Source organism: Barbus barbus, assembly GCF_936440315.1.
Source record: "Barbus barbus genome assembly, chromosome: 19".
Lineage (NCBI taxonomy): Eukaryota > Metazoa > Chordata > Actinopteri > Cypriniformes > Cyprinidae > Barbus > Barbus barbus.
The window spans coordinates 27,434,590-27,444,207 of NC_136747.1; the positions used below are offsets into that span (position 1 = coordinate 27,434,590).

Genomic DNA, 9,618 nt, shown 5'->3' on the forward strand with positions numbered 1-9,618 from the left:
TGCTAAACACATCCCTGGGTCAGAAAACCAAATCGCTGACTCCCTGTCTCGTTTTCTGTTTCAGAAATTCAGGACGCTGGCTCCAGAGGCGGATCAATTCCCAACTCCAGTACCTCGCTATTCAGAACTAATATTCCCGTAACCCACCCGTTAAAACCCCTGCTTGACGCATCGCTCGACACTATCCTCCAAGCAGTTTCTCCCAGGACCCTCCAATCCTACGTGACTGCTTGGAGATGTTTCAAAACATTCCATGTCTCTTATAACATGCCTTTCCCTGATTTTTCTCTTCTCTCAATCACCTCTTTTATTTCCTACCTTAATAGCGTTAAGGGCCTTCAAGTCGGGTCCATCAAAGGTTACTTGAGCGGCATCCAGTTTTTCCATAAATTGATGTACGGCGCTCCTTCCCCTGAGATAAACAATTCACAAACCTCCCTCCTGATCAAAGGGATTCAAAGATCCCAGCCCACCCGTCCCGACGCCAGACAACCCATAACGCTAGACATTCTCACCAAATGTATTCACGGCCTCCGCACAGGCTACCAGCCCATCAGTACCGCTCGCACACTCGATGCCATGTTTATCCTAGCCTTTTTTGGTTTTCTTAGATGCTCGGAACTCGCCATCACTTCCAAATTCGACCCAAAAATCCACCCCACCATCTCAGATTTATCAGTACTAGATGGTGAAACAATTTCATATTTGATTAAACAAAGTAAGACCGACCAAACCAAAAAAGGTCATTTCATCTACATCTTTAACCTCTCTTCGCCAATCCAACCATACCAGTCAATTCTGGCATATTTGCAATGGAGAAACTCTCAGGCTAAATCTCCTCTGGAACCCCTATTCATAGACGAATCCAAAAAACCTGTGACACGTTTTTGGTTCCAGAAACACCTCAAATCTGTTCTCCAACAGTCAGGCATTCCAGTAAAGAATTTTTCAAGTCACTCTTTCCGTATTGGGGCAGCAACTTCAGCAGCCCAAAAAGGCCTCTCCCAACAGCAGATCCAAGCCCTCGGGAGATGGTCCTCAGATGCTTTCCAAAGCTATATCAGGACCAACCGATTCCACTTTAAAAAAGCTCACCAAACCCTCATTGATTAAAAACCCGGGGAGGGAAAAAAAAAAAAATATATATATATATATATATAATTATAAAATAAAAAATTATAATTCTGTCCAGCGAGACATTAATTTGGTCTCACAGCGGACGCAGCGAGAACTTTCCCGGTAGAGCAGTTACGTTTTCTCTTTCGTCCAGCGAGCATTTGGTCTCACAGCGGACGCAGTATGAGAAAATCTCCCGGTCAAGCTCTCATTTTCCTCTTTCCTGTTTCCTCTTTCTGTCCAGCGAGCATTTGGTCTCACAGCGGACGCAGTGAGAACTTTCCCGGTAGAGCAGTTACATTTTCTCTTTCGTCCAGCGAGCATTGGTCTCACAGCGGACGCAGTGTGAGAAAATCTCCCGGTCAAGCTCTCATTTTCCTCTTTCCTGTTTTCTCTTACTGTCCAACGAGCATTTGGTCTCACAGTGGACGTAGTGAGAACTTTCCCGGTAGAGCAGTTACGTTTTCTCTTTCGTCCAGCGAGCATTTGGTCTCACAGCAGACGCAGTGTGAGAAAATCTCCCGGTCAAGCTCTCATTTTCCTCTGTCCTGTTTTCTCTTACTGTCCAGCGAGCATTTGGTCTCACAGCGGACGCAGTGAGAACTTTCCCGGTAGAGCAGTTACGTTTTCTCTTTCGTCCAGCGAGCATTTGGTCTCACAGCGGACGCAGTGTGAGAAATCTCCCGGTCAAGCTCTCATTTTCCTCTTTCCTGTTTTCTCTTACTGTCCAACGAGCATTTGGTCTCACAGTGGACGTAGTGAGAAGTTTCCCGGTAGAGCAGTTACGTTTTCTCTTTCGTCCAGCGAGCATTTGGTGTCACAGCGGACGCAGTGTGAGAAAATCTCCCGGTCAAGCTCTCATTTTCCTCTTTCCTCTTTCTGTCCAGCGAGCATTGGTCTCACAGCGGAGAAAGAAGGCGCAAACTCTCCCGAACGGTCGCTCCAAATTACAACTGCTCCCCGTTGCAGGCCAGCAGGGCCCGTCAGTCCAGGCACAGTGAGCCACCATCACGGGCCCCCCTGGGCAAACATCCAGACCCTTTCTCGAGATACCAGCCCGCCAAACTCGGCACTCATTTGGGGGGGTTTTTGTTCGGCGGCTGTCCTCTGCCGTTTAGCCTTTTGGGGGGGGGGGGGGGGGGGGGGGGGGGGGGGGGAGTACTCTGGGTTGGGGCCGAACTCCGAGCTCGGAGCCCTCCCCCCGGACAGCACGCCAAATACGCATTAAACTTACCCCTTCAAATTATAAGTAAGTGTGAACTCGTGAAATGATGTTTTATTAACAAAGTTCGGGAGGAGCTCGTTCAGATAATTAACACAAGTGGAGAGCACTCAGCAATCAATGGTAAGAGGTATATATACACTCAGCAGTCTCACCTCATTCCATTGACAGTTTGCAGCACCCCTCCACCACCCCTTCTCCACGCTTCTAGTCCTAAGCACTTACATAGGGGGGGAGTACTCTGGGTTCGGGCCGAACTCCGAGCTCGGAGCCCTCCCCCCGGACAGCACGCCAAATACGCATTAAACTTACCCCTTCAAATTATATGCAAGTGTGAACTCGTGAATTACCTGAATATAGTGTTAATGGAGACAAACAGGCAGATTTAACAGACACCTGCACTACCTCTCTGTTTACAAACACTGAAATCTCATATTTGTGATCTCTTTTCTAATTATTATTTCATTGGTGAACTCTTATTAGTTCAAAAGGTGAATGAGGCAAAAACATTTACAATTCTGAGATTAAAATATATATATATATATATATATATATATATATATATATATATATATATATATACACACACACACACACACACAGGTCCTTTTCAAAAAATTAGCATATTGTGATAAAGTTCATTATTTTCTGTAATGTACTGATAAACATTAGACTTTCATATATTTTAGATTAATTACAACACAACTGAAGTAGTTCAAGCCTTTTATTGTTTTAATATTGATGATTTTGGCATACAGCTCATGAAAACCCAAAATTCCTATCTCAAAACATTAGCATATTTCATCCGACCAATAAAAGAATGGCCATTATGTTCATTTATGCACTCAATACTTGGTCGGGAATCCTTTTGCAGAAATGACTGCTTCAATGCGGCGTGGCATGGAGGCAATCAGCCTGTGGCACTGCTGAGGTGTTATGGAGGCCCAGGATGCTTCGATAGCGGCCTTAAGCTCATCCAGAGTGTTGGGTCTTGCGTCTCTCAACTTTCTCTTCACAATATCCCACAGATTCTCTATGGGGTTCAGGTCAGGAGAGTTGGCAGGCCAATTGAGCACAGTAATACCATGGTCAGTAAACCATTTACCAGTGGTTTTGGCACTGTGAGCAGGTGCCAGGTCGTGCTGAAAAATGAAATCTTCATCTCCATAAAGCTTTTCAGCAGATGGAAGCATGAAGTGCTCCAAAATCTCCTGATAGCTAGCAGCATTGACCCTGCCCTTGATAAAACACAGTGGACCAACACCAGCATCACTGACTGTGGGTACTTGACACTGGACTTCAGGCATTTTGGCATTTCCCTCTCCCCAGTCTTCCTCCAGACTCTGGCACCTTGATTTCCGAATGACATGCAAAATTTGCTTTCATCCGAAAAAAGTACTTTGGACCACTGAGCAACAGTCCAGTGCTGCTTCTCTGTTCAAAAGTGGCTTGACCTGGGGAATGCGGCCCCTTTAGCCCATTTCCTGCACACGCCTGTACACGGTGGCTCTGGATGTTTCTACTCCAGACTCAGTCCACTGCTTCCGCAGGTCCCCCAAGGTCTGGAATCGGTCCTTCTCCACAATCTTCCTCAGGGTCCGGTCACCTCTTCTCGTTGTGCTGCGTTTTCTGCCACACTTTTTCCTTCCCACAGACTTCCCACTGAGGTGCCTTGATACAGCACTCTGGGAACAGCCTATTCGTTCAGAAATTTCTTTCTGTGTCTTACCCTCTTGCTTGAGGGTGTCAATGATGGCCTTCTGGACAGCAGTCAGGTCGGCAGTCTTACCCATGATTGCGGTTTTGAGTAATGAACCAGGCTGGGAGTTTTTAAAAGCCTCAGGAATCTTTTGCAGGTGTTTAGAGTTAATTAGTTGATTCAGATGATTAGGTTAATAGCTCGTTTAGAGAACCTTTTCATGATATGCTAATTTTTTGAGATAGGAATTTTGGGTTTTCATGAGCTGTATGCCAAAATCATCAATATTAAAACAATAAAAGGCTTGAACTACTTCAGTTGTGTTGCAATGAATCTAAAATATATGAAAGTTTAATGTTTATCAGTACATTACAGAAAATAATGAACTTTATCACAATATGCACATTTTTTGAAAAGGACCTATATATATATATATATATATATATATATATATATATATATATATATATATATATATATATATATATATATATGTTCACTTATAATTACAATCTGATAGGCTGGAATGTGAAATTACAGAATGGTTACAACACTGTTTCTTGAACATTACCTGATATGAGCACACCATCCTAAAGTTACTTTTAAAGCTGCAGTCCATTAGTTTTGCCTCTTTGTCGCCATCTCTGTTTGAAAACCTGGAATTACAGCTCTGTGCTGAATTATCTTCCTTGTGTGGGGTTGTGCTCCGGCAAGGCTCCAGCGCGGATGAATCTAATGAGGAGTATGTGTGTCAGTATATCAGTCACCGCACGAGTGTGGATACTGTACTCGGGAATCACAGAATCTAGCCTCCATCTTGGAATATATGACCCAAATAAGAATTTTCACCGTATATTGCCGCCTGAACAAGTAACAAGTCTGCCACGTTTGTTATGACCAACTGAGGAAAAAAGCATTACAATAAATAGCGCTACCAATAGTGATTAAATCTAACGATCGGTTAGCTCATATCACATCTAACTGTGCAAATTATTATGATTGTTACACTTTATTTTCAAATTATTCATGTTAACAACATCAGCATTGCGTGACAATGAGTATAGTGTGTATTAACGTGTAGATTTCAATTTCTGTACAGTCTAATTTCTAATTGTCAAAACATTCGAATTTCATATAAAAAAAATATTTTAACCCAAAAAGCAAACTATGCTCCCTTCGAACTGGTTCTTTACAAATCCTGTGTAATACCAGGCTATCTGTAATCAGAAGCACATTTAAAACTGGAATATAATTTAATTTCATTCACATGAGTTTCATAACACAATCCTTTCTGGATTACAATCCGCCATCAAAATGATACATTTAATTATTCTAGCTGCTGTGAGAAAAGGCTAACGATCCTCCACCTGCAGGATCCTCACATGTGATAGCCTACTAGCCGGGACAGCTTCTTTATGTTTACAGACGTGACGTAATGACGCAGTGCCATGCTCGAATTTCCCGCGAAAACCTACCCCTGCCACTCAATTTAGAAAACATTATTATAAGCTAACAGTTGTGAATCAGGTTAAAGGCGATAGTTTTGAACACTGGCTGGTTATGTACTTGCTCAGATATTGATTTCAGATCATTTTTAACCCAAAAAAGTTCCGGACTGCAGCTTTAAGTAACACTGTATTAACCAAGAAGTCACTTTCATGCGTCGCACTTTACTTGGTCGAAGAATCTTCAGTCAGGGTGTAAAATAGCGCACGTAAACAAAATCCAGTTCATATCCCTACTTTTTAAACGTAGTTAACTTTTTAGAGAGACTAGTACGCTACCTCAGAGAGTTTAGTAACTACCTCACTAGGTTTGATCAACAGTCATTGATAAGGTTATGAACTTTTAAACTCACGAATATTTATACAGTTAGAGTAAACATCTGTAGTACTTGATGTACAGGCTTTATCCAATAGGCTACTATACTTGTCCATCTGTTGATTTTATCTTGTGTGTGGATTATTTGGTTACACGTACACACACAGGGGCGTCGCTAGTGGGGGGAAAAAGGTGACAGAGTGTATAAGGCCCAGAGGTCTAGGGGGCCCGCGATCGCCTACTGGCCATCGGGAGCACCGGGTCATTCCATTTGAGTAGTGGGCAGATCGCCGAAACGAGGGAGACCCCCCCCCCAAAAGTGTCCAAAAGTGTGAAGAAGCGCTCCTTGATTCATCCGCCAGCAGCGTGTCAAAGCAGAGCGGCATCAGCGCTGATGAATCAGTGCTGACACAGAATTGTTATACAGTCTGATATGAGAACATTAAAGGTTCTGTAGTGATGCTGGCTGAAAACAGCCACGACAATGAGGTATATTGGAAAACGCCAATAGGCTTGTCAATTCAGCACCATAGTAATTTAATTTCAAGTTATTAACACTGTACAAATAGCCTATGTGTTGGCAGAAATGCATTTATTATAAATGTTACTGTTATAACATATTGGGGAATATTTTAATTTTATTAAAAAGGTGATTTGTAGTTTTTTCATGTTTTTTTTTTTAACTACAAATTTTACAGTTTATTATTTTTCCTTTTATGGGGGCCCCATAGAAAATTGTGTGCACAGGGCTCAGAATTCCTAGCGACGGCCTTACACACACACACACACACACACACACACACACGTAGAAAATGACACGTTTTAACATTCCAGAGCCCTTTGAATTTATTTCTATAAAATTTATATATATATATACACATTGTTTGTAACTAGTACCTGTTATATACAAAGCAGCACATTGGGAAAAAATTAACAGGATTTATCAAAAACATTTACAACTGGATCATCTATTTAAATAATTTCAAACATTTATGTGTACAGAAAATATCTTGTGTTCTTCCTTTACTCACATTCTGTCATTCATCGTCCTCAATATTCGTGTCCTTTCTAAACAACTCTTCCTTTGATTAAAAACAGTTCAGCAGAAAGTCCTGTAAGGGAAAATGTATTCCATCTTGTGGTTGTCGATATGTTACCCTAACCCATGAAGCAGTAATACTACAGTCCACCATCTGACCTCTAAACAGCTCCAAGATGGCAGCTAGATTACTTTTAAACAGCCTTCAGGTTTGTTAACAAAATTGTGCAAAGTATATGCAAGATTTCATTTAGATTAGGCACAGCAGGTTTTAGGTCCATATAGGTCTCAGACGAAGATTTATCATCCAGTGTCAAAACAAGTTTTAGCTGAGCTAGAAGGGCTCAGCTGTTTGCTCTTCTTTACTGCAGATAGAAAAAAATATATATTTATTTTTTGGTAATTATTGGTTACTGGTGACACCACTTTATTTGTGAGCCTGGAGCACAAAACCAGTCTTAAGTCGCTGGGGTATATTTGTAGCAATAGCCAAAATACATTGTATGGGTCAAAATTATTGATTTTTCTTTTATGCCAAAAATCATTAAGGATATTAAGATTGTGTACCATGAAGATATTTTGTAAATTTCCTACCGTAAATATATTAACTTAATATTTGATTAGTAATATGCATTGCTAAGAACTTAATTTGGACAATTTTAAAGGTGATTTTCTCAATATTTTGATTTTTTTGCATCCTCAGATTCCAGATTTTTAAATAGTTTTATTTCGGCCAAATATTGTCCTACAAACCATACATCAATGGAAAGATTATTTATTCAGCTTTCAGATGATGTATAAACCTCAATTTTTAAAAAAAATTGACAGTTAAGACTGGTTTTGTGCTCCAGGGTCACATTTGTGGAAAGAGTCTTAACATCTGACCTGTTTTACTGTTAATCTGTAGGATGCTCTGGACACAACCTGTTGATCTCAAACCATTCATCAATACACCTGGAGGAGCAGAAGATGAGATGATTTCCACAGATGACAGCAGGTAGGGGGGTGTGTGTGTTAGTGAATGTTTCTCATACCCTTTGTGGTAGACACAGAGACAGGGCAGTCGAGCGATGGTGTCGCCCTGAACCATGTCATCCAGGCATATCGAACACTCGCCAGAGTCCCGGGACAAAACATCATCTACAGAAAGAGAAAACAGCACAACATCACTATCAGCATCAGAGAAGCTCAGAGCAGGAGTCAGCTGAGGACACATGGTGGCGCTGTTATACAACAAAACAAATCAGCATTAAATTAAACTGTGAAGGACAGAAACAAATATGTCTGAGGAGCCGATAGCTAGTCCAGCAAGTTTTTTTAAATTCTTTCAGATATTTTTCAGTAGATTCAACTCTGTTTGAGAGCTCAAGATTGCAGGAACGGGTCAGTGATCTAACTGGAGAGAAAGAGAGTGGCCTAGTGCGTGATAGTGAAGGATGTTCTTACCGTTATAATGGAGTCTGGGTTTGGAGAAACACATGAGCAAATGATCCTCTATTTCATCTGAACAGACAAACTTTGAGCAGACGGGACAGTCAAATCCAGCTGAAACAAACAGAAGAGACAAAATCATTTTGAAATATATTTGTAATGTAGGTCACTTGAGCAATAATCGCACAGTTCCTGTCAGTAAACAGCAATTAGAAGATAAGGCAATAAAAAAGCATATTTACTGTAATGTGCATTATCAGGTTATCACAATATGAACAAAAACTAATGCATAAAATTCACGGCACGTGGTCATGATGCACATGGCTAAATGATTATAAAGCTGGATTTGCCAACATGTTTGTTTCATTTCAAGTAATGTTTATTATAAGGCTGTAAAGTTATTTATGATTACACAGAAACCTCTATAGACATTCAAAGGTCTGCTCGAATCAATATAACATACGGAAAATAGAATTAATCCTTTTTTACTCCTATACAAGCATATATTAGAAATTGAGCATTTTATCCAACGAGCTGAAAGAAATCACTGTAACAGACTGCGTTACATTTATTCTGTGCATTAAACACCCAATTTCCAAAAATATGCGTGAAATGCAACAGAATACAACACTGAGCATTAAGCTGAAAGCATATTATAATGCTTTTCTGATGTGCGTAGACTAAAAACTGAACACCAAATAAAAGTATGTTTACATCAAAATAAAGTACATTTTGCACTAAGATTCATAGCGGTTTTAGTTTAACATGTTTCCTGTTCTTTGCACATTCACATTTAATAATAGAGAACACAACTACCAATGCACTGACCCATCAATCACTAACTAAGCTGGGCAAATGTTATTAATCAGTCATTAATGAGCTTGGTTACACACACACAACTGTAATTTTCAGTGTCAGTCTGTACTGCCAAACATTAACAGGAAGCATATATGAAAAAAAAAAGGTAGGTCAGCTGTGTATTGATGGGGAGGAGTCTTCAGACACAGCCTTGTGCGTTTATGTGTTTGTGGCCCAGTGGAATCAAAGGGAACTTTATCTGGCGGGCGGTTAAAGGTCAAAGTGAAACATGCTTGAGTTATGACCACAAAGGTTGCTTAAGGATCACTGATAAGCCCAACAAAAACACAGTCTAGTCTAATTAATATGGCATACACAAATAAATCATTCCAAATCAGATCAGGGGCCAGATTCATGACAAATTCAGCTCGAAATTCAGTAACGATTCTACAAAATCAATTCAAACAGGGACCTCGTTTTTCATTTGTAAGT

The 9,618-nt window shown here is 40.6% G+C and overlaps 1 protein-coding gene across 2 annotated transcripts in view; it reads right to left on the reverse strand.

Annotated features, from left to right (window-relative positions):
- Nucleotides 1-6,682: 6,682 nt before the first annotated feature.
- The window catches only part of LOC306885642 (E3 ubiquitin-protein ligase znrf2-like), a 6,129-nt gene continuing 3,193 nt past the window's right edge, over nucleotides 6,683-9,618 (reverse strand). Inside the window, exons 2-5 of one of the 2 annotated variants that reach the window (XM_079442308.1) lie at nucleotides 8,344-8,442; nucleotides 7,932-8,037; nucleotides 7,783-7,851; nucleotides 6,683-7,262 (exon numbers count right to left, since the gene is read on the reverse strand). In XM_079442308.1, coding sequence (XP_079298434.1) covers nucleotides 7,794-7,851; nucleotides 7,932-8,037; nucleotides 8,344-8,442 — 263 coding nt within the window. In that variant the 3' untranslated portion in view covers nucleotides 6,683-7,262; nucleotides 7,783-7,793. Of the gene's footprint in view, nucleotides 7,263-7,782; nucleotides 8,038-8,343; nucleotides 8,443-9,618 lie in introns of both variants that reach the window. The other variant, XM_079442307.1, reaches the window with a different exon arrangement.